At 41.1% G+C, this 26,412-nt stretch overlaps 1 protein-coding gene across 1 annotated transcript in view; it reads right to left on the bottom strand.

The window, feature by feature from the left end:
* ATXN7L1 (ataxin 7 like 1) overlaps positions 1–26,384 on the bottom strand; it is a 190,142-nt gene extending 163,758 nt beyond the window's left edge. Inside the window, exon 1 of the mRNA XM_019543564.1 lies at positions 26,221–26,384. Coding sequence (XP_019399109.1) covers positions 26,221–26,239 — 19 coding nt within the window. The 5' untranslated portion in view covers positions 26,240–26,384. The remainder of the gene's footprint in view (positions 1–26,220) is intronic.
* Between the last annotated feature and the right edge of the window lie 28 nt (positions 26,385–26,412).

Genomic DNA, 26,412 nt, shown 5'->3' with positions numbered 1-26,412 from the left:
ATATTTATAAGTTCTAAATAACTGAAAGAAATGGGGCAAAAATTTTCAAAAAGTCTAGGTAAAAATGACTCCCATTTTAAAGAGAATTAGGCAAACTTAAGCTCACATGATTTTCAACTAGGCATTTTAGAAAATTTTCCCCAAGGTGACTGAAATAATTGGTTTAATTCACTAACCACAGGTAATACTTCTAATACTATAACAGTTAATACTAGTTTTAAATAAATGTGTACCGTGTTTGGCTTTAAAAAAGTTTCTGTATCCAAAATGCGAAAGTTTTGTTCAATAAATCTGAAGTGCTGGTATTGTGTACTTAATTAAATTCAAGTTGTCGTCTCAATGCAGCTTGATAAAAATATGTGCAAGAAAGCTAATCATCTAGTGAATAAGAAATATGTATTTCACCAAAATGTAGCATACTAACATTTCTAACAATTAAAATATGTTAAGTTATATGTTTTTAATATATACTGTATTTACTTGAATCTAAGATAAGGTTCCCCTCCCCTGACCTCTGCATTGGGGGAAAGCCCCTCATCTTAGATTTGTGTGGGGTGGGGGGGAGAGGTGGCAGATGTGGCTCTCATTCTGGCCTTGACACTGCAATGGGCTAGTCAGATCCATAGCAGCCTCAAGTCTACCACCCTCTGTGCCCTTCCCCCTTGGTTATTAGGCACAGCAAAGCTCCAGCTGGGGCTGAGTTCCCTCCCAAGCATGGAGCACGTGGAAACTCCACCCCCTGCCCTGCTAATCAGCAGTGCCGACACTGCTGCAGGGTCTGCTGTTCCATGTGCTGTGCCTGGGGGAGAGAACAGAACCTGCAAAGCATTTGACAGTAAGCGGAGGGGAGGTGGGGAGGGAGAGGGAGAGACTAGGGAATGAGGGGGAGGGGGGAAGAGAGAAATTGGGGAGTGGAGGGGAGGGGTGCAGGTGGCAGAGAGGCAGGAAGGCTGTAGGGGAAGAGTGCTGGGGGCAGAGGATGCCTGACCTTCCCAATCACCTGTATCCCTACCCACTGCTTTCCCTGGCATACCAACAGAATTCAAGACAGCTCTGTGATACTTAGATTCTATACCTGGAAGATTAGAACAAATTTACCAATTTTCTATTCATAGAATCTAATTACTGGGGGGAGATCTTAAATTCAGGGTAGTCTTAGATATGAGTAATTAAGGTGTGGGGGTGTGTATATGTAAGGCAGCTCACTTGCCCTCAGCCAGTTCAGTGGCTCTTAGCCAAAAGCTACTGCCTCACCACTGTCTGCTGCAAGTTAACACTGGACTCTGCCCTGCTGCTTGCTGCTCCAGAGAGAACTTGCAACCATTCTGGCAGTGTCTGTTTGCTTCTTTTCTTCCCTGCTTGTATTTCAGCCAAAAAAAAAAAACACAGCTTCCCCACTTAAGACAGGCACCCTAGTTTTGGAAGACTGATTTTGTGGGGAAAAGGTGTGTGGTATGTAAGTAAATACAGTAATTGAACTCGGTTTCCCTCAGTTAAGAAAGAATTTCTTTTTTCTCAAAGGAAAAATAGGGAAAAAACTCATGTCTTAAAAAACAGATCTCTTTGATGTGGAACTGCACACCAAAATGCATTAACTGTAACAGTATACTCATTCTTTGGTATCACTGCAGAACACAGACTTCATTTAAGTTTAACCTTAATATTAATTCCAGGCTTTACTATACTTGGTCTGGGGATTTGAAAGTCCTTCTAAGTAACTTTAAGGTGGCATAATTAACTCCATTTTAGCACAGTACTATGCTTGGGAATAAACAGTTTTTCTATTTATATTTCTCTTGACCAAATTAGTTTATAGCCTGATAAATAAGAACCAAAACCTGCTCACTTAATTGTTCATGTGTGTGTTTAAATTAATGGCTAATCTCCATGATCCACTCTAACAACCTGAACTAAAACCAGATTCTAAAAGTTCTGTTAAGAACACCTTTCTTAACAGAAAACTGCTCCAAATCTAAAATTAAACTGTATTGTGTGTGCCCAACATCTCAACATGTAACTGTGGCTATACAAATAGGGAAGATTTAATTTCACCTAAAATGTTTATTTCACAGCAAGGTAAATTCTATAATGATCTACCAACTGAACTCCAAGAGATTAATAATTTTTGGATTGGTACCATGTGATCTAGAATCTAAGTGAAATGTCCATGTTTTTCATTTGACTATGTCTAGTCTTCCACAATTAACTCATGCTGTCTGGCTAGAAAGAGGAAGTCCCACAATAATAATACAACCACCATAGATTATAAAAAGAGTTATAAAATTCCATTTGTCCCTGAAAAGGGAAACCCATCACACAGGCTATATGGCTTATATTGTTAGCCACTTTTTCATGTATTGAACATAGTAAGCATTCACGCCCAACTGCCGAGTATCAAAATACATCTGAATTCCTTACTAAAATAATGCTCTCATAGCTGGCTTAGTATCACTGTTCACATTCCAAGATAATTTACAAGCACTTTACAACTGGATGTTTCAATAACCTTACAAAGACCTTTTTTGGAAACAGCATTACAAAATGTCAAGCTGATTGCAAAACTGCTGATGAAGCTATGAGCAGAGTCATATCAACAAAAATTCCACCCATTAAGCTAGAGAAAAAGATGAATAAGTACCTCTTTCATTACTAACATGAATATACTTTTTTATTAAAAGTATTCTTCCAACTTTAATAACATATTGTTCTAGTCTGAGAAATCATATATGATCCAATTTACAGAAAGCAAAAATGGAGGCCAATTTGAGAACTTCATGACAGGAACAGTACAATACCACCTTGACATTCATATAAAAGAGTAAAGATTTTCTAAGTGAGGTGCACCACTCTAACCAAAAAAAACCCCAGTGACATTCACAAGAACTGAATTGAGTTTGAAAATTCAGTTCCCATTTCCAAAGAGAAAAATCCTAAATCATTAAAAAGGGTTGTTGGTAGAGGAGGCAACTGAGGCTGTTAATTATTGGCCTGATCTTGTGGTCAATTAGAGCTTTACCACCTCTTTGAAAGGAGAGAGGTTCAAACATGCATCCTAAGGGAATTCCAGACCAAAACTATGAGAGAGTATCCAGTAGGACCGTAAAAGGCTACCTAACAGACATAAACACTGTTAGAGTGGAAGAGAAGCAAAAACTGAATAATTGGCAAAAGTACTGAAATCCATATCAGATGAACAGGTTTCCCTGAAGCCAAAATAAACATCACTGACGGTCCAGAGCAGAAAAAAAACTCTTCCACAATCTACTCTGCCAGTAAAGAGAAGTGGGAGACATTTCAACAGTCGATGATTGTAAAATCAAAGATAGCTAACAAATTGCTAAACAAATCCTGGTCATACAGTTTTCCATGTCATCCTTATTAAACATAAGTGAATCACCTTCACATAAAGTGAGCAAATTAGGCAAGAGGGCAAGTTACACCATCCAGGAACAGGAGAAAATATACAGAACGCCCCCAAAATTATACATCATGGCAAGAGAGAAACAGAGCAGACCAAGCTTATAAAGGAAAAGTCTGTAACAGCTCAAAACTAGGTCAGAGAGTGCAACACTACTATCAGAATTCTCAGATCCATGTTGTAGAATTCCTGAACTTAACCCAAACTCACAAAAACATGTTGGGCCAATTTGCTCAAATAAAATGAAAAAAAGGAACAAAGATGTACAGACTCTCTACCAGTATGTGGAATACTAATGGTGAAATTAAACTGCTGCTCTCAGATTCTTGCAACTGTCTGAGAATTCTGGAGAAGCTGGGACTAAGTGATACGAAAGTGAAAGAAACTGAACTTTCTTGATCCAAGGCCCAGGCTCACACCAGGAAATAGTTGGAGCGACAAGACAAATTCAAGGGGCACAGAAATGTATTTTTCTAGAAAACTGAAAATTTACCAGAGAGTATACTTACTACCTCAGACTTCATCATCATCATCTCACCAAGGATCTCAAAGCATGAAAGCATGGCAAGTATTAATTAACATCATTCTATCGGTGGGAAAACAGAAGCACAAAAATGTTAAGTGACTTGTCATCTGATAGCACATCTATGAACACAGAACTTGAAATCAATCATCTTATGATAGCACAAAGGTATTCTGGGAGTGAGAATTACAGCCTGTTATACACAGATTTAAGTACCTGGTAGTCCCATGAAAGGATTGAAAGGAAACTTCTCTGTGGGAGAGGCCTCTGCTAGTTTCCTGTATGGGCAGGGAAGAAATTGAATCCCGCACCCTGCTTTATACTTCTCCCCATCCTGCTCTTCAAGCTGGGAAGAGTTCTCTTTCAGCTTTTTTCAAAGCTCTCCACAGAACAATCCTTTTCTGGGACGCATGCTGATCAACCATCTCACCGTTTCCTCAGATTTCTGTCTATATGGCATCATCTGTTTTATCTTATTATGCAAACTGCGAGCTGTGTGGGGCAGGTACCATCTTTTTTGTTCTGTCTATATAACATCTAGTCAGTACAAGGGGGGTTGACTAGACCTCCTAGAGACACTACGATACTCCAAACAACCAACAATGTTGACTTACTTTTAGAGAAGTGAGCCAGAAGCTGCTGGTACTGACACCCTCAGTTTTACAAGACCCAGAGTCAGCATAATTCTGGACTCTGTCTAGCTTATAAAATAGAGAAAGCAGGGCTGGGGATCACAATGTGAAGCGACAAGGCAAAGAAAATAGGAGTTAAATGGGCAAGTGACCAATTAAAGAGGAAAAAGAGAAGGGTTTCTATAGGGTACTCTATAGGACTAAGGTAGTCCAGAGGCAGCCCTCTCCTTTCCCCTCCTGGGTCTACCATCCTGAATTAGACATTTAAAGGATATGGTCCCAGGCTGCTTCCCTTATGCTTCCTCTGAAAGAGGCCTAGAAAAAAAACTACAAACTAGTAAGAACTAAGGGTGGGTGAGAGGGCACGAGCCCTGCAGGCCAAAATTATCCCATACCCCTGCAGAGTCCATGCCACAGCAGCAGGAGCCCTACAGTGCATTTACAGAAGCAACTGATGCACAGACATCCAGGTACTGCTGCTTTTAAAATGAAGGGTGGACCAACTGGACAGAGTACAGGGCAGCAGCCAGGGATTGTTTGGGAGCTCCCAGCAATGTGTCCCTTGCTCTTGGAATATGCATGTGTCCCTCCCACCCCCACTCCACCTCTCCCATAGGATTTGCTCAGGGTGTAAACCCATCTTGTTACACCTCGGATTAGACCCAACAATCATCTGCCCCTGTTTGCATCCCTTTCCCAAATGCTTGTGTGAGGACCTGCCTTCACTTGGAAGTTTTGCTACTTTAACTATACCAGCATAGTTAGAGAAGTGAAAAATGCACTCCCCTTGATGCAGTTACTCTGATATAAAGATATTCTTGATCAGTGCATATTTCAGTTTGGTAACTGAAACTGAAAATTATACCTGCAGGCTGAATTAATACCAGCATACCCATATCTAATACATGAATTTTTAGCATGACTTAGGGAAAAAAAAGTTACATTCCTTAAAAACAAAATAATATCAGTAAAACCGAGCATAAAACATTCTTTAGATTGCAAGCTGCCTGTGTTGGGTTTTTTTGTTGTGCTTTTTTTGTTGTGTTTTTTTCTTTTTTGGCTTTTTTTTTTTTTTATTGTGCTTTTATGAAGCACCTACCCTGCTTTGGAGTACTACACACACAATAAAAACAAACAAAAAACAAACAAAAAACACACACTTACTCCAATTATAACAACTGTTGCAGAGGAGAGATTTTACCTGACCCAGCAAAGTTTTAAGAGAGATATTAACAGAAATGTATTTCCTTCTCCACACACTGTTGAAGTATTGAACTTAAACTGCTAGCAGCAAAGACCATGAAATTATTGCATGTCTCACACCCTAGTGCTGCAACATGAGACCTGGTGTTCCACACTTGGTACAAATACAAATAATCACAAAAAGTGAATGCAAAGCAGGCATACACAATCCTTCACTGTGTTATGGTCAAGGAATGTCCATGCAAAGCTGAATGTCCCCGATATGCGTGTGCAATCAATACGGGGGAGTGGTGAAAAAGCACAAACGTAGGAATTGGGAAACCTGTGTTGTATTCTTGGAGTGAGTCATTCAGACTCTCTATTCTTCAGTTTCTCAGTCTGTAAAATGGGGGAATATTTAGCTAGACATATCCCAGGATGGGGACAAAGGACTAGAAGGCTTGATTTATTAACGGCCTGCAACGTGCTTTAGACCAGAGGGAACATGCTGCACTGGATCTGAAAAAAATAAACCATGATTCTGGAAAGAAAAGAAGGGGTACTAGCCTTATTTTAACATAAGGCTGTACAGGAAGAATACAAAGATATTGTGTTCATCTGACTCATCTTCAGGAAACAGTCTCCAAACTTTAATCTTTCATTTCAGTATAGGATCATGGGCAATCCTTCTTTTCCTCCCTGCCCCCTCCTCTCCATTTATTTCTACCTTATGAGACAGCACTAGATTGGGTGAAAGGTGGGGAAATAAACAGACACACTAAGTGAAAGTGACATAGGCATAGTCAGTTTCACTGTCTACAAGCCACAGGGGAAGCCCTCTACACAGGGAGGCCCTGTCAACAATCTCTAATTGACAGCAGATGTCACATACACACCTCCCAACGGGGGCTGAAAACTGTCTGGATGCTAGCAGAGACAAGGGCAAACAGTTTTCAACAACTGCTAAAGACAGTATGCTAGACCCTTGATGATACATGGCATTAAAGCATTAGACCTCACTTATAAAGAACGTTCACTCGGAGGCTTGAGTTCTTTACCAAACCAACTTTTACTCGATCATTATTTACTGCACATGTATTTTACCATGAGACTAGAGGAAGAACCTTCAAAAAAACTACTCACACTAAGGGTGAAACATTTAATCTAAAACAAAAATCAGGGAGCTTAAATAAGAATGATCTAAAAGTGTATCCTATATCACTGCATTACGACATCATTCCACATGCACACAACATGCAGTAGGCAGAAAGAATGGAAACTACCATATAAGAGTAGTTATGTATAGCTTTGTAGATACGTAGACAGTTACTATAAGAACCTGCTATTAAAATAAAGATACATTTGCTAACAACTGCACAACAACTTTAAAAAGATCAACATGGTAGTAAGTTACAATAGCATAATCATTCCTGTAATTTTTAAAGCATGAAAAGCTGAAGGTCAGTCAATATTCTAGTGCACCAAAGCTAAAAAGCAGCTTTCATCCAGGTAAAAATAAATAAAGCTGTAAAAATCACTAGGTCAGACCCTGCAATTTCTTCAAACCTGAACAACAGCAAAACGCTATTTAAAATCGCTTACTATTTCAGGTAATAAACCTCTTAAATTAAGGCAACATCATATCACATTGCTTCAGTACAGACAAAGCTGTAATAAATATTTTTAGGATACCTGCTGTAAAGTAAATGTGTTCATGGATTTCTTGTATATAAAATTATCAAAGCTGTAATATCACTATTTACCTTACCCTCTAAAGTTTACAAGTGCTTTAGATCCACCATTCTTACGCCTGCCTCAGCCTGGAGAATTGTATTCCCCTTGGATTTTGCAGCCAGTTTATCAAGCATGTTGATTTAAAAGGTGACCTGCAGAAGACAGGTTTGACTCCTAATGCCAGCTCTCATATTTTTATTAAGTCTTGTGATAGTTGATGTCTTTCTTAAAAAGCCAAATTCCTGTAGGGAACTGATATGAGAGAACAGTTACTGACTTACCTTAAAGTACCCATTGTTCTTTTGGACATATGGACAAGTTCATGTGGACAGCACTATAGATGTCCACGTGTATTATGCATAGGAGACCAGATTTTTGTTGGCCTAGTCTTGGTTATCGGGGTCACGTAAGACTGCTCTGCCTCCATAAGCTATTTTATTTATTTATTTATTAGATGTATATGCCACTCTTCCCAAGAAAGGCTCAAGGAAGCTTACAGTAAAAGACAAAATCATTTATAAAAGCAGGTAGAATACTAAGATACAAAACAAAAATCTCCTTAAAAAAATACTACAGGTTAGCTTTACTTGCTACATGCTTTACCAAATAGAAAAGTCTTACATCGCTCCTGAATGATGTTCAGGCTCAGGTTTTATGAGGCCCTGAGGAGGAGGGGAAGTCCAAAGGTCCTGCTAGCAAATAGGGAATATGATCTTGTTGGAATAACGGAGACCTGGTGGGATGTCATGCATGACCGGGCTGTATACGTAGAGGGCTACAGGCTGTACAAAAGGGCTTGGGTAGGGAAGAAGGGAGGAGGTGTAGTTCTCTATATAAAGGAGAGGTATGCCTCCTTGGAGACCCAAACTGGTTCAAGAGAAGGGCAACTCAAGACCCTGTGGGTCAAGATATGGGGGGAGGACAAGGAGAAGGAGACTTGATGGTAGGTGTCTACTCCAGACCGCCATGCCAGGAGGAGGAGCTGGATCTGGAATTTTCACAGAAAACTGATGGAGGCTGCAGGTTCAAGGGACATGGCTGTCATGGGTGACCTCAGTTACCCTGATATCTGCTGGGAGGACTACTTGGCCAGATCTGACTGGTCACGTAGGTTTCTGACCTGTGTGGAAGAACTTTATTTAGTACAGGAGGTAAATGGACCAAGCAGAGAGAAGGCTTTGTTGGATTTGGTTCTAGCCAAAGGGGATGACCTGGTGGGAGATCTGAGGATAAAGGGTAATCTGGGAGAGAGTGATCGTGAGATGATAGAATTCACTACCTGTTGTAGAGCAGGGAAGTCAGCCAGTAGGACAGAGGTGCTAGACTTCAGGAAGGCTCACTTCAGTGAGCTTAAGAAAATAGTGGGAGAGATCCTATGGGAAGAGGGACTGGAGGGAAAAGGGAGTTCAGGAAGGGTGGTCGTTTCTCAAAGGAGTGATCCTCAGAGCGCAAAAAAGGTCCATTCCTGCAGGCAGGAAAGGTGGTAAAGGGGCCAGGAAGCCCTCTTGACTTACCAGAGGAGTCAAGGAGTGCTTAAAAAAGAAAAAGGAGGCTTAGAGGCAGTGGAAACAAGGGGTAGACACCAAAGAGGAATACACAAGTATAGCCTATATTTGTAGGAAGAGAATAAGGAAGACACGGGCAGCAACCAAGATTGGGATGGCAACCGAAGTCAAGGACAATAAGAAGTCCTTCTTTAAGTACACAGGGAACAGGAGGAAGAACAAGGGAAATGTGGGACCCTTGCAGAATTGGACAGGACAGCTGATAACAGACAATAAGGAGAAAGCTGAACTCTTTAATGAATACTTTGTGCCAGTATTCCTGCATACAAATGGTGGTCACCCACCTGGTCAGATACTGGATAGATCTGGGGGGGGCAGAGCAATTGCCAACAAATGGTCAGTGTCGAACTGCTGAAGGACATTTAGAGTGGCTAAATGTCTTCAGGTCGCTTAGGAAAATAAGCTACCTGTCTTCAAGTCGGAGGCAGAGCAGGAACACAAAGGGTTGCTGGAACACGTGAAACAGCCACAACCAACCAGAGCTGCCTTGGGCAGTTTAGGTCAACCATCTGATCTTTACCCCATCTCATCTTAGATATTATTCTAAAGATCAGTGGGAAATCTACAGTAAACCACAAGTGCCCAAACTATTAAGACAGGAAGTACCCAGCTGGGAACTTGAGTTCACACCTTTTCTACAGAAATTCAAACATTAGCATTGGTTTCTGTTGTTATTATGTCATTGCTGTGGCCAGCTTTAAGTGGTTGCTACCCTTCTGCTCAGGAGGTCGGCTACGCTGCTGCTAAACCCTTCAAGGCGTACAGTCAGTAGGGTCACTTCATGTTGACTGCACCATTTTTCCAGAAATACATTATGTTCCAGAAAAGAGGGGATGATCTTGAGGGGATTTTCTGGGGGGGCAGGGAATGAGGCAAAGGCACTGCTAACACATTTTGTGGAACAGGCTCCAACAGATGGGTTAGATGGGCCTCAACTCCACGATATTTGTGTGGATTCTCAAGCAGTAATGCAACCCTTCAGGTTAAGTCAATTCAGATGAAAACTCTGTCCTCTCCCTGAACTTGTTTGTAATAAAAGTCACTTTTTGGGATAGGATCAGGACCATCACACCTTTCTTTATGTCAAATGGGTTTAGCCACAGAGCAAGTTTTCGTAGGAATTGAGACAGGACTTCTGCAATTCACAGTTCATAGAGTATTTGAGGGATGTAAATGAAGTCTAGCATTTTCACTAACATCAAGGTGGAGCTATGCGACAGCACCCCAATTTTAAATTCTAGAGCCACAAGATTACTTTCAAGTATATTGTATGCATTTTTCTTGTAGTAAGTGAAAATACTATAAAAGGAGGCAAATTTTCACTTCATAATATATTTCATTTGCATATCCAGCTTGAGAAAAAAGAATATTTTGTGCGTTTTGTACGGCTTCATAAGTTTGAAGACCAGAAGAACCATTATATTAGTCATAATCCTTGCGTAACTAGGTGAAATTCTATACCTTGTGTAATTCCAGCATCACGCCCCTATTTTACAGTTGTGACCACAGTGTATCTTTTCACAAAAAAATGCTTTTTTACTATTTGTTCCAGCCAGGAAGAGCACACACCAACTGCAGAGACTTCCTCAGCCTGACAAAGGGTTTTTAAACCCCAAAAGCTTGCTAAAATTTTTTTCCAACTATTCAAGTTAGTCTAATAAAAGATATCAGATTCACCCAAAGAACCTTGTCTGCCTCTTTTCAGAAAAGACATCCACTCTTGATTAAAAGATTAGGAGAGATGGAGAATCCACAACATCCCTTTGTAAATTGTTTCAATGGTTAATTACTCTGTTAGAAATTTGCTTCTTGCTTTTAGCCTGAATTGATCTAGTAGCAGCTTCCAGCCACAGGATTGTATCATGCTTTTTGTCTGCTAGATTAAAGAATCATCTAGCTGTCAGAGACCATCCCCTCATCTAGGTACTTATATTCTATTATCAAATCACCTCTTAACATTCCCTTTCATAAACTAAAGATTGAGCTTCTTAAATCTTTTACTTTAATACAGGTTTTTACATCTCAAATAAGTCATGTAGCCCTTTTCTAAAGTGTTTCACATTTTTCCAAAATTATTTTTTTAAAGTATGGATAACAACCAAACAAAGAATTTCAGTAATGATCTCAGGAAGGTCATATGCATTGGCAATATTGTATCACGAGTCACAAATCCAAAACGCATTTGCATTTGCCACTGTGTCTTCAGGGAGTTTGTGCATGAGGCAGGCTCTTTCTCCTCTTAAAACACTTCCCCCTATTCTTTGGATGGCCATGTAAATCTCCCTTAGCACCTCACCAAATTCAGAATGGAATTCAACCAAGTGTATTTCTTTCAGTTGATAACTGCATTACATTATTTATGTAACTGGTTGAAAAAGTACGCAGAAACAGAGGTGTGTGCATTAAGTCAGAATGGGCCTCTTTAACTTACTTTTTTATGCAGGGCAAGAATGACAATGAAAGAGTAAGGGAGACGCACAATAAGGAAGAAGGCCATAAAAAGTGAAAGAATGAGAGAGGATTATTGTGGCACAGACATCCTGTTAGCTCCTCTAGAGTTTTTAATTAATATTAAAATTAGGTCATGACTCAGGAAAGTAGGTAGGGTGGAGTTTAACTGAAGTCTAATGAAATAAGCAAATTAGAAGGGGTATTTGGGACGAAACAATCAAGGAGGTTGAAATTTGTCTTTATGATTTAAGATACTTATTTTTCCTCCTATATTTTTCAGCTTAGACAATTACAATTAATTGATCAACTGCTAATGAGTTTTTTTTCCAGGTTCTCACACATTAAGCATGGTATTGTTAACCCTTCAAGGAAGTTTTTGTCTCCCTTAAATTCATCTGCTGCATAATCTTTCCCCCTTGTATTTAAAACATCTTCCACGTGACCCGTTCATCTTGGAACAGTGTTCTTTCTATACGCCAAACAACATTCTGTACATACCTCCTTCAAACTCCTCCTTAAAATAGTTGCTCCATAAAGTCTTTCAATACTGGCTACTGCTAGATGCCACCTCTGACTCATACCTACACAATAATTACTGCTTATATCTGTTTCTGAACTATACTGCAAGATCCCTTGGAACAATAGACAAATAAATAGAAAACAATGAATACATTTCTATTGATCTTTAAAGAGTTTATTTATACAAAAAACCCCTAACTTTACAGCAAAATTTGACCTGCTAGGATCCCTCTGAAGATTGATATTAGCAGTACTTTGTCAAAAGTGTTTTGTCAAAACTGGAATCAGAAGCCAAGAATTTTAGTGCGTGTTTGTAAGGAAGGAAACAAAATTGTATCCCCAATCAGGAAGTAAACAGGAAGTCTATCTTTCTGATGAACAAGTAACATCTGTGCAATATTTTTCTAAGTCACTACCTCTGTTAGAAACTAAATGTGTTGGAAGCTCAGTAACAAATGCGTACTCTTGGAGTTTTCAAATTAACTTTGAAGAAAGTTCATCTTGAGCACAGAACCCCAAGCACACTTTCATAGAATCACAGATTAGGGTTGGAAGGGACCCCAGAAGGCCATCTAGTTCAACCCACTACTCAAAGCAGGACTTTCCCCAACCAGATCATTCCAACCAGGGCTTTGTTGAGCTGGGCCTTAAAAACCTCCAAGGATGGAGATTCTACCACTTCTCTAGATAACCTGTTCCAGTGCTTCACCAACCTCCTAGTGAGAAAGTTTTTCTTAATATCCAACCTAAACCTTCTTTGCTGCAACTTGAAACCACTGTTCTTTGCTCTGTCATCTGCAACCACTGAAAACAGTCTAGCATCATCCTATTTGTAACTATCCCTCAGGTAGTTAAAGGGTGCTATCAAATCCCCGCTCTTCTCCAGTCTAAATAAGCCCAGTTCCCTCATCCTCTCCTCATAAGTCTGGTCCTCCAGCCCTGTCACCATTTTTGTTGCCCTCTGCTAAACTCTCTTCAACTTGTCCACATTCTTTCCATAGTGGGGGCCCCACAACTGGACACAATATTCCAGATTTGGCCTCACTAGTGCAGAATAGAGCAGAATAATCACTTCCCTCGATCTGCTGGCAATGCTTCTACTAATGCAGGCCAGTATGCTGTTAGCCATCTTGGCAACAAGGGCACACTGCTGACTCGTATGCAGTAGGGCTGTGCGAAATTTCAGCAGGTGTTTCATTTCTGAGGTGTTTCAACCCATTCTGGCACCCAAAACACTGAATCCAAAATGAAATGAAAGCTTCCGATATGAAACAATACCATCCAAAATGTTTCGGAACGGTTTCAGAGGTGAGATTGCAGAGAAACAGAAACAGAGAAGGGAGGGGGAAAGAGGGGTGGAAGGACTGCTCTCATATTGACATCTGTAGCTGGCCAGTGTCTGCAATCTGTCCCTGAGGTCCCTTCCAATCCCAGTGCTCTGGGGGGGGATGGCAGCCTGCTGTCATCTCGTGTGCAGATCCAGGAGCCTGGGAGGAGTCCGCCACAGCCCTACAGCCCTCCTTTTAAAGTGCTGGGAGGCTGGGGCTCAACTTTTCAGTCCCTCTGCCCTGCTTCCTTTCTCAAGCACTTGAGAATGTCACCATCACCTTGCCTCTCACTCAGACCTGTAACATTTATCAACTATAGCTGGGACCTCATTTTCGATCCTCAGATTCAGGCTATGTCTAAATCTTGACAATTGTTTGGGCAATCTCGAAGACCCAAACTTTCTTATGCATCCTCATGGCAACCACAGTGGATAAAAATCAATGATTAACCCCCTGCCCTCCTCCAAAAAAACCTTTTTCCCCCCATTAAATCAGATTTTAATTTAATTATATTTTTAAATTTTTTTGTTGATGCTTTAAAAAAAAAAAAAAAACACTTATATAAAGATAATTTTAAGATGCATTGAAGCTCAAATATATCTTCATGGAATAGCGATTATAACTTCTAATTATATACTATTTGAGACAATATATTCATATAACCTTTTTAGAAGTTTTATAAATAAATCACAACAGGCCATGGACTAGAGGCCCAAACTTATGGGGTTCCCAGAGGCTCCTCTATAGATCAAAGAAAATCACTCTACCCAATGGGACTCAGTGCTCAGTCTAGACCAGGGTGGGCAATTATTTTGGGCAGAGGGCCGCTTACTGAGTTTTGGCAAGCCATCAAGGGCCGCATGCCAGGCAGCTGGGGCAGATCAATATTAATTTTCTGAAATTTTTTAGGGGCGCTGCAGGCTGCATAGAACCGCCTGCTAGGTCGCATTTTGCCCACCCCTGGTCTAGACAATCCCATTAAACATTTCTATGATGCTTTGTTTCAGTTCTTGAAGTATGGATTTTTGTCTCCAGAGATCGTAGGCAGACAAGGTTCTTTGGGTAGATGTGATATCTTTTATTAGACCAACTAAATAGCTGAAAAAAATGTTCTTTGCAAGCTTTCGGGCCCAAACACCCTTCATCAGGCATAGAGAGAGTTTGTCATCTCCAGAGATAACATCTTTGTCAACAGCAGGATACGGAGATGGTAGGTAACAGACCTGATTACCCACCCATCAGCCCTATTGTCTCTGCAAATTTATGTATACACACTCAAGCCCTTACCTTTCTCTAAAAGCGCAAAGGTCAAGAAGTTAAATCAATAAAAGATATCAAACAACAAGAATGCAAAAACAATGATTAAATCAAGGTTTCCTGACCAGTGATTTAAATTGATTTGATTTAAATCAAATCCACCCTGTTGGCAACATTCTTTGCTCTAGGCTTCAGAAATGCAACCTTGTTCTGCTCATGTTTCTAAGAAAAATCATTCTCCTTCTCCATCACTTTGATCTGTCCACTCTACTAGCATATCTCTCCAGTGATGCACACATACTGTTCTCCTGCATCAAGCAATCTTTGTTTACAAGGCTTTACTGGCGTCTTCCCAGTCCTATCTGCTATCAAGATGTCAACTCCCATTTCAAGTGACCCATGAGGCAAGCCTCTAGCCTTCACTTATTAAACTTTCAAACAAACACCTCATGCTTTTTCCAAAGCTGCCCTTTACACTCAGAAGAAACTCTGTATAAACAGCCACAAAAGCTGTGCCTTTGTTGCCCTTCACAACACTCCTTAGGAACTCTCCAATCTACAATGCCTATAAAATAAACCTGATCACGACTGGGAGACTTGTGAGCTGTGCCTGCGTCTACCACACCATCCATCCTTCAGGCAAATTCCAGAGACATCGTGGGGTCTCAAAAAGTGGGGACAAATTTCCCTCCTCTGAAACAGAATCTCTTTCAGGCCAGGAAGTGCAAGAAGCAAATCTGGAAAGGATCTTAAACACACTGGAGGATGCAAGTGCAATTCAGAAGGATCTCAACATATTGGAAAGTTGGGCTACAGCTAATAGGATGAAATTCAATGCAGACTAATGAAGGTGCTACACCTCAGGGAGGAATAAATCAAGAACATAAATACAAAATGGGGGGAACTTGGCTGGCTGGCATCTCTATGGAAAAGGACTTGGTAGGCTTGATAGACCACAGATGCAATATGAGTCTGCAGTCTGGTACAACCACACAAAAAGGAAATACTGTTTTGGGCTGCATCAATAGAAGCATTAGGTGCAAGACATAGGAGGTGATAATGACTCTGTACTTGGCACTGGTTAGGCATCAGCTGGAATACTGTTTGCAGTTCTGGGCTCCCTATTTTAAAAAGGACATGGAGAAGTTAGAGAGGGTCCAGAGGCAGGCAAGCAACAAAGTTGATGAAGGGATTGGAAGGCAGGTAATATGAGGAGAGGCTGAAAGAGCTAGGCTTGTGGAAAAGGCACTTAAGAGGGGAAATGATAGCAAACAATAGCAAATACTTGAAGCTCTGCCATAAAAAAAAGGAAAACACTTTTTCTCTCTTGCTGCAAAGGAAGATGCAGACTAATGGCTTGAAGTTGCAAAGTAAGTTTAGACTGGATATCCAGGAAAAATTTCTTCTGTGAGAAGAATACTGAGGCAGTGGAATAGTCTGGCTACAGAACTTGCAGACACTCCATCACTGGAGATGTTCAAGAAGAGGCTGGACAGGCATTGGTCAGGGATGATCTAGGCATAGCTATGCCTATTTTCTACCATGGGTATTTTCCATGATTTTGGGCTTTGCTGATTGCTCTTCCCACCTTTTTTCTGCTATGTGTGTCAGGGATATTTTTAAGCCTCCCCCGAGGCATTGGGGGTTGGCTACATCCAAGGCTAGGGATTTCAACTGAGGTGCGTTGATTCTCCTGCTAGGAGCAAAGCCAGAGTTTCCCGGGTCTTGCACCTCTGCTCAGGGCAAGACCAATTGCCATATTTGAGGTCTGATTGGTATGGACTGTAGGGGTTTTTGCCTTCCTCTGTAGCAGGGGGTATGGCCTGGACCTCTTGAGGGTATACTAACAACATTTTATAGAAGTAGGACATTGGCTGCTATGATTTGTTTGGGATGGTGTGGATAGGAATGATCCTGCCTCAGGCAGGGGGTGGACTAGATGACCTCTGAAGGTCCCTGCCAGCCCTACTTCTCTATGACTCTATAGTGAAATTAGTCCTCTTGTCTGTTACAGTTTCATTAGGAAGACCTTTACAGGCAAATATCTTCAGTAAGTCTGTGGCTATCACACTGATTCTAGGAAGGGGGTCAAAGTCTATCACTTGGATGTACAAATGCCCAGTACAATTATTTTCAATGAGCCCCATTACACATAACATGATCCCATCAAAAGGGATTTCTGGCAAAGACAAGGGAACCAGAGGCCTATGTGGGATGAACTTAGACCAATTAGTTGACAGTCAAGGCACGACTCAGGAGCTGTGGATATTTTATTGATTCTCAGCCAGAAAAAGGTATGGTAAAGATTGCCACAATGCCTTCTCCCTCCTAAGGCACCTTGTTATTGACACTTCCTGAGCTAACCTCAAATAAATCCCTCCCAAGTTGCTCAGCACTAGCAAGTACATATCCATTGTATCTGGCCCACAGGGCACCTAAAAAAATTTAGAAAATAAATATTTATCTGCCCCTGGCTGCCCATCATGCGGCCCTGATGGCTTGCCAAAACTCAGTAAGCAGCCCTCTGCCCGAAATAATTGCCTGCCCCAGTCTAGACTGAGCACTGATTCCCATTGGCTAGAGTGGTTTTCTTTAATCTATAGAGGTGCCTTTCTGTTCCTACCTATCCTTGGACAACCTAGTATGGATGTGGGGAGATGTGCGTCTCAGCTTGATCTAACCACATTTCATCTACATGCATTAAGCTTTCTTCATGCACTGGGGAAGGCATTCTTGTGGTACTGATCCAGTTCAAGACTCAGTGTAGCAGCTTCTCTAAATCTGAGTTCTGCTCCTGTCCCACTACGCTGGAGAACTCAGTGGGGAATTTGAATGCGGTTCAGTGGTGGACACCCCCGCCACAGGATCTGCCCTCAGTTAATATTGGTACTAGTTATTGTGAACCTTTCATCTTCCTCAACAGCCAACCACCATTCTTGTCCAATTTGGAAGGCTTGGGCTATGCCATGACAAATGACATGTCATCAACAAATGGGAAAATAATCCTCTGGGTCCACTTCCTGGGACACCCTTTCCCTTTCTGGCTCTGTCAGGGTTTGCAGCTACTCTTGAAGCCCCAGTGAGCCACGACAGCCTTTTTGTCATGCTGCCCATGGTCAGATTTGTCTAGCCACCTGCCATCAGCTGGAGTACCATGCAAGGGAAATAAACCTTGTCCCTAGGTAGACAGACAAGCGGCTTTATCCCCGTCAGGCACTGCTACTTGGCTGTCACAGATATTTGCTCAAAACCAGAATATACCAAGGAGGGGACTCTTCAGGGATCGCTGCAGTAATCACCCAGAAGAGGAGAAAGTACTACAACTGCTACTTTCTCATCTACATCCAAAGTTACACTCCATTTCCAGGCAGTTTTTCTTCTGACCATGGACCAGCTGTCCATATTGAAAGCTATGTCTTCCATATCAATATGATCTGGACCCCAAGGCTGCTCAGATTCACAAGGCCACAGAATTCAAATCTTCACGGACATGAAGTCAAGAAAGGTCGTAGGGGGCTCCCAGCTTCTCTTTGTGTAGGGACAACTCTGAGGTCTGCTCTTCCTCTTCCCAAGTTAGCAGGTGGTAACTGAGGCAACTTCTCTCAGACATCTTGTAATGGCTCCCCTTTTTTGAATAATTAGGCAATTCTCAGTCAGGTGGACTGTGCTGCCACAAGGAATCTGCCAGATTCCTCTAGACCCATTACAGGGGTATGGGAAGGAACTGCTCCAGTTCTACCTCTTCAGCTACTTCCTGCAAGTCAGATTTCAATTCCAAACCAAGGTCATTTAGCCCTTTGGGAAGGAGACAGAATTGCAGTGTTTGCAGATAAGTCTCCTGCTTGAAACATGAATCAGTTGTTCATTTATCACCAAATAGCTCAAGATGGTGATGCTCACCAAAGGTTAGTTCATGACAGCCTGCCTATCCAAAGCTCCACAGGCTAATTCTCAACAGACGTGAAAGGTAAAAAGCCCAAGAATTGGGATTCAGGCAAAACAGACAATTCAAGTGTCTCCATTAAAGCATTTAGGTCACTGTCAAGTGCTATTTTGGACAGTTCCAGATAACGAATGCCAGGTTCCACCATCATCCCTTCTCCTGGCACTGGAGGGCTAATACTGTCTGTCAGGGATGGTACCAATCTGGTTCACTGTTCTTTTTGCATAGCCATCACTTCCAGCAAGCACTGTTCCTGGGCCTGGCCACAGTGTGGGCCTCTTGTTGCTGTTGAGCTGCAGCTTGCATTTCACTCTATTTCTGTGGACCTACACAAGCTGTAACACCAATGTCTGCAACTGTTTTTGCTCTCACATAGCCACCTGTTACTTCAGGGCATTGGTTTGTTGTTGAGCTAAAAACTGAAGAATAGTTTACATGTGGTTGGCTCCTTTCACACTTGAGGTCAGGGACACTCACTGGTGACCATCAGAGCGAGCACATCCTAGGTACAGGGCTAAATCACTCACCTTGAAGAAACAGCAATAAAAAGAAATCCCATAGTGGTACTAATTAATTGGTGTCTTCATGGTCCCTGCTCATGCTTCTGTTCCCCCTTTCTGTCATTCTCTAGAGTTGGTTTTGAGTCCTCAGCATCACTCTAAACCATAAAAAAAGGGAAAGAGTCTGGTTTCTGTTAACCTTAGAGTCTTTCCTAGCGAGCGGCCTTCCAGGATTCTGTTTGACCCTCAGGCTATCCAGTCTTCCACCTGACTCCTTTCAGCTTGCCCTTAGGTCATCTCTTTTAAGTCAGCAGGCAATTGAGCTAGTTGGCCTTCAGCCTAGCTGTCTTTAGTTTGCACCTCTGGCTACCTGGTCTTTAGCCTGACTGGCTTCAAGCTGAATGACTGACTGCCTCTCTAATCTGCAGCCATAGCATGGTTTGCACCACAAGTGGTCACTGGCCAGATACCAGTTAACTCTTTTTCCCCTCACTGACAGTGAATGAGGTTTATATATTTGACTACAGTCTCTAGAAGAACAAGATTTTGGTTTCAATTACCATCTGTAGGAGTCCCAGAACTGTTGTGCCCAGGACAAATACTTCAGGTCTGAAACACCAGCAAAAGAGATCCTTAGCCAGCTGAAGACAACCCACTTGTCTTGAGACCAGAGTGCTCGTCAGAGATTCAGATGCATTAAAATATGCCTTAGGACAGTTCACTTCAGCTCCCATTTTGGTCAGAATTCCTTTAATTTAAGAGAACGTCACGATCCCAGTCACCTTGTTTAACCACTGGAGACGTCTGTTCCATCCACTCCAGTATAACTGCTCTTGAATGCGTTTTTGTCGATGCACTGTCACCTATTCACCAGCTATCACTGTTGTGGTACTAATTTTACTCAACTTGCAAGTGATCTCAAATTCCCTGCCATCTCTATATCCACATGAAAACAGGTGGAATGACTGAATAATAATAATAAAAAATACACAAAGTCCAACAAGAATCGTTGAGCAGAAGAAATACTTCATCAAACAAGAACTGACAGAAGTAAAATAAGGAGTGCCACAAAACAGGGATCTAGTCCACCTTCAGAGCTGAGAAAGGGAGTCCTGCCTTTCTCTAAACATTGTCCTTTTCCTGTTTCTTCAGCAGCCATTCTTTTATCTCTTGTCCTGAACACGTGCACAAATCTGAAGGAAAATGGAAGTCAGAGTGCTAACCCCTTGTATACTGAGGACTAACCTGTGCCCTTCAATCACAATAACGTTGCTTCTCTATAAATGGATCAACTGAAGCTCAGCGGTTAAGAGATAAACAGATGTAAACCAGTGGCAGAACTGTGTGGAGAACCCAGCAGTGCTTGCAGGGTTTTGCACCCATTATTTAGGGAATGCTCTGGGAAAACACCGTTTTTTCCCCCAACACACACAATAATGAAAACAAAATAGAACAGCAGTGCTACTACAAATACAATGGGGTAAAAGCAAAGGATTCTAAACCCTACCGAACTGCTGTCAAACATCACAAGGAAGCGGACAGGTATGCTGTGCTTAAAGAGCACGCAATTTAGGACTTCAATACTGAGAGTAAAATGGTGAAGAAAATGACTGAATAATAGCCCAGTAGTTGAGAAGACATTTCAGATTCTGTTGAACAAAAGGCCATGAGGACTCAAGGAGCCCTAGTCTACAACAGCTCCAGGAACTTTCAACATAACCTCACATAAGCACTACAACAGAGGATAAAATACACCCTTAAATTATCAAAAGCCCCAAAAGCAAGGAGAAAAGAGCTGGTTTTCCCTTCCCTATATCTGTCTTAGCTTACAGTTGTGATGCAAAGCAGCTAGCTATGTCAGACAGTCAGTCAGACAGCACTGAGACCTATTCTTGGAGACTATGACTTGATGCTCTCAGTTCTACGAGTCTGTCTCTTCCCCCTTGTCCCATAAAAGGTCCGTAGAACACTCCCCTGAAGCAACTGCCTTACCTTTTCACTCCCTCACTCCTAACTCCTATTTTAGTATAAGGAATACAAGGAGTACTGCAGGAGACAGACTTGTCAAAAAAGGCTTGTCAATGGACAGAAAACCATAGAAATTCAAGAACTCAATCCTGAAGAGCATCAGGGAAGGAAACAGAGTAAAAACCAGAGTGTATCTTCAAAAAGAAAGAAATATTACAGACAGTCACCTGATGCCACCTAGACTCCCCAAACTTGTACCAAGGTTGATTCTTACATGGAATCTGGACAGTACTGGAGCTCTAAATTGCTATCTATCTCATTCTTTCACATGCCTTACACAAGCTCTCAGTGCAGTAACTTACTAAAAAAGTATGGATGTTCATCTTGTCCAAAAAGACCTCTGGTAAGTTAAAAACAAATATTTTTTTTTAAAAATTGCTAGAAACACTGTACTTGAATCTTTCGCAAATCTCAAAGACAACCTAGGTAAAACAAAGAAGTTGTTTTAGCGTAGAGGCAAATTCTTTTTAAGTATAAAATAGAATTTCTGAAAAGAGTCTTTCCTTCGAGCAACAGTTTCAGGTCATGAATTCGAAAGCCTGTTTTGAATTTTTGAATGCTTATAGCCTGACAGTGCCATCATAGAAATACCACCCGCTCTTCCATCCAAATGTATGAAATAAAGCAGGAAATACTAGGACCAAGACTTGGCAGGTATGCATCCCACTGTCCACACTCCAAAAAGGAGCCTCTGTGTTGCATGGTATGTCAGAGCAGAATCCTTGAAAACACTGCAAAAACTCAAGTGATCAGGTATTTAACAGTAGCATAAGAGTGATGTTGCATCTGTAATGGAAGTCTTGCATTCAAAAGTTTGTCTAACTTTATCCCAAGTACATAGTTGGTCCAAAAAATAAATAAATAAATACCACCCTAAGAAATTCAGGCATATAACATCATAATATGGACAATTCAGCCCCATGATCAGTTTCACCAGAAAGAGAAATATTCATAATGGGACCAGAAATAATCAAAACTAGATAACATTCTTAGTCCCACATATCCCTAATATCATACTGAGAAAAAGCAGTTCTTCTTGACACCTTCTATAACATTGCATTGTACAGCACCTACCACAACTGACTTACCAAATGTGCAGGCACTAATAATAATATACACACATTTGTGAGCATTATTTTATTTGATATTGCCATAAAATAAAACTGGTGGCTGTTAGATAGCGTCTTCTCCCCATGTAATTTTTATACATATTTTTGCCCCTTCCCCTCATGTATTTTTCCCCCTTTTGCCCCTTCACAGACAGCTATATTCTGCATTCCCCTTCCCACTGAACATGTTTTTTGCCATCTCCCTACTTTTTCCTTTCCTTCTCTTCCAAGAATGATAAAATCTCATCCTATCCATTTCCAACAGAATCATCAGTTTATTTTCCTACACATAAAAAATGCTGAAAGTAAAACTGATGCATCTTCTACAATTTTTATTCTGCTGCTCCTGTAGCTCTTCACTGAAGATGGCTTTAAGATGCAGGAAGGCAGAGGGGAAAAATTCTGGATATTTGTAATCATGCAGCCCATTTAATCTTTCCCTTGGATAACCCTTCCCTGCCTTTCCAGGAGCCAGTATGCAAGTGAAGTCACATAATCAGAGCCCAAAGACTGAGCATGTGGTAGTATATCAATCCAGGTAACCCCAAGTTTTAATGTAACAGAATACAATTTGGTTTGCTATAATGAAAAACATATGCATAATATGCTAAAATAATATACCCCATTGAGTCAGAAACTAGTAGGGAAAGCATAATGTAAGACAAAATGCAAACATCCCAGGCTTCAAGCTGGAATATTAGAACCTGTTGAAGTAAGGATGTACATGTTGATTATGGCATCAACATTAATCATTGCAGTTCTGAATGGAGGACCATGGAACATAGCTTCTGTGCAGAGAGCACCACTTATAGATCTGGGCATGATGGATCAAAGTCATCCCTGATGTAATGCTGTTGAAGTCAACACAAAATGTCTTTTAGCTCCATGCAGCCAATACTTACCTAAAAATAATTCAGTACAAAAACATGCACATTGTTTACCAATCTGTATATTTTTCATTTTTAAGAAGATTTCTGTGCGTTAAAAAAAACCCACCATGTTCCCATTTTATACAATGTGTATTTGTATAAGAAAGATAATAAGAAATAAAGATATTTGGTGTGTGTGCACAATATATCTGAAATCAATTACAGGTTATGGTGGATAAGGTTATCCTTCAGTATCACCTTCATACTCACATAATTATAGCTTAGTGACTATGTCACAATGAATAATTTATGCAATGAATTTAGCATATTGTACACAAACTACCCACCAGTAAATCTTCATTTTCTCAAATTTGTTATTCAATCTCTTACTACGCATACAAATCCCAGACAGTCCTCCACTTCTTTGACAGTCACTATTTTAGTTATGATTTGTCAGAAGTGTCACATGATCCTGCTTCCGCTTCCTGATCACTTGAGCAAATATGTTCTTTTGGTAAATCTGCATGCATCCACATTTTTATTTTCTATGAACACTGGTATTTGCGTTTGAAATCCTCTGTCCACAAATGTACATGCTAGTAACCTCACAAATGGTCAGAAAGAACAAACATAGCAGGGACATCAGAAGACATGGATGTCAACAGTAACAGGTCAAACAAAAATGAGTTGGGGTTTGAACTGAAGACCTTTAGATTCACAACTCCTGGTCGTAGTCAAACAGCACTTTCAAACCACAGAAGACAAGCATATCCGACATCATATTACATTCCTAAGTACCATTACAAACATGTGTGCAGTACATTCTACATATCAGACTCTTGTTAATAAAAGTACAAAGAATCCTGAAGAACAAGAGCAGCACAAGCCAATTCACGATTTACAATGGAAATAAAGTGATAGTGATGGGTGGGGCATTAAAATTATATTATCTTAATGAATAAGGCACAAGTATTTCAACACATGCTAATGTATTCAAGCAGGTTGAAAATGCTTTCAAAAGATGCCCAAATCAAGTTCCTATCTGGAAGCAGTGAGAGATTTCTAAAGTGTTCTATTTTTAAATGTAACTGGGGTTGATTAGAGACAATAACGGCATTTTACTGTACTACCATGTAAATGCTATTAATACGTTATACCTTTCAGCTACTACTATTCCGGTAACAAAGTTTAAGACCTTCATTTCATACTTGGTAATGTGTTTTACTGGATGGCATATATGTGAAAACAAAACAAAAAAACTAAACTACCCTAGTAGTCCATAAGACAACTGCAGATGATGAAAAAGAAAAAGATTAATTCTATATAGGTTGTGAGCTGTATTCTAAAGAACTAAGCTATTTGCATGTTGCACTGAACAGAGGATGCTTATGACTAGAAGCCAAGTTCTTGAACCATGGATTTGCCATTTGAGCTCTTCCAAGAGGGGATATAATCTCAAAGCAAACTTTTTATAGAAGATAAGGTCAAAGAGCAAAAGTCTTCTTTATAAAATCAAGAAAGAGTACAAGTCAAAGTTTTTTGAGCCATGAGCCCCTTGAATTTTTGCCAAACTTTACAAACCTCTATTCAGGTGCCATCATATGTGTTTGGCTAAGGAGTTTATCTAAATATGAATTTTAAAATTATGTTAATAAAAAATGTCACTGAAGTATTCCACACATTCTTGATAGTCTTTTCATTTAATGAATACCAGATTTTTTTTCCATTCAAGAATGATCTTGAAAAGAAACATTTTCTTTACCTTTTATTTAAGTCACCCGCATTCATTGACATTAGCATGAATACAGTGACATTGACAACACGGTAAAAGTCTAGTTCACATAATGCCATGATATATATTCTAAAAAACTGTTATTGTAATACTTAAGTATCCAGTATGAAAAATGGGATCTCTCTCAACTTAAGTATGTTATCATAAAAGTTTTACGACTACGGGCTTGTCCTTTATGAACCAATTTCACAAAAATATTTTGGTGTCAGTTAGGCTAAAACTTTGTAAAACCTCATTCAAACCAACACAGACCAGCACAGCTTCCTCAATTTGCAGCCGCACACAAACATTTCCAAAATGCTGGTTCATGAATTTCATCACACAAGCTTCATCTTAGTAAATAACGTCACAAACAAATCTGTCTTTTTCAGTCCTTACTATCCCCCATGTAAGGTGCTTTGCTTACAAACTTATGGTCTCCTGTTAAAGATAGCATATTTGCACATGCGAGTAGGTTGGGATTTATCTGTGTGTTCATACTCATGAAACCAGAAAACGTAGTATTTTAAATGACAGCCTTACGCCTAAATTTTCTTCACGCGATTGATGTGGCCTGTTTTTCAGTACTAAGGATTACTCAAATTAGCTGTGATCAGAAATCGGCCGCACAACTCCGCGTAATCACACTCACCGCACGACTGCCTGAAACCGAGCACAACTCGGTCAAATGTGAGCCGATTTAAATATTATCACACGCTCATTTTTGCAGCACGCAAAGCCTGCTCCTTACTGGCGTCTTTCCAGCAGTGGCTGCTAATGAGGTGAAGGTGTTAAATGTGCAGTGCTGCACATGTGTGTCTCTTCCACACTGAAATGAGGGAAGGGTTGTGCCAAAAAAAATAAAAATAAAACATAAAAGTGGACAAAACCTAGAAAGAAATCCAACATGGCCACTGCTGTACGGAGGGTGACTTTCACCTCAAGTCGCCTGATGCCCCGTTCACAGCCCGCACCACGTTTCTACTTCAGAAGCTAGCGCGGAGCGATGGCGTCCTGGTTTTTTTTTGCAAAAATATGTATTTCTATAGCTATAAATAAATATATATGCATACCTCCACCTCCAACACTGGCAAGTGGCCCCCGCGCTTCACTGGGCAGCTCAAAGCACACCAAAAACCCGCTACACGGTTCGCACCGTGTGTCCGCGCACCCACCCCCAATGCCCTCTGCGGAGGGCCTGCCCCTGAAAAAGTCCATGCCAGACCCCCATCCAGCACGAGCTTTGGCATTTCTTCCCCCACGTCCTCTTCTGACCTGCTGCGCGGGAGGCATCCGGCCCAACAACCCCTGGCTGAGGCTGAGGCTGAGGCTGAGGCTGAGCTGCCAGGGAGGACCAGACAGGTGGGGCGAGGCAGGGACGCTGCACTTACCTTCTTTATTAAGCCTCATCACCTCGCGGCTTTTCCCACCCTCTTTTCCAGGCTCCTCTACGTCGACACCTGCAGAGGGGAAGCCAAGTGGAGAGTCACGAGAGGAGGGGACGCGTTTGGGGAGCCCCGCCACAGCACAGCACAGCACCAGCACCAGCACCAGCCCGAGCAGGGCCCCCGCCCCCGTCCGCC

Source organism: Crocodylus porosus, unplaced genomic scaffold (assembly GCF_001723895.1).
Source record: "Crocodylus porosus isolate Cpor-Errol unplaced genomic scaffold, CroPor_comp1, whole genome shotgun sequence".
NCBI lineage: Eukaryota > Metazoa > Chordata > Crocodylia > Crocodylidae > Crocodylus > Crocodylus porosus.
The sequence above is the reverse complement of the archived record's forward strand: the minus strand, read 5'-3'. Positions and strand labels throughout refer to the sequence as shown.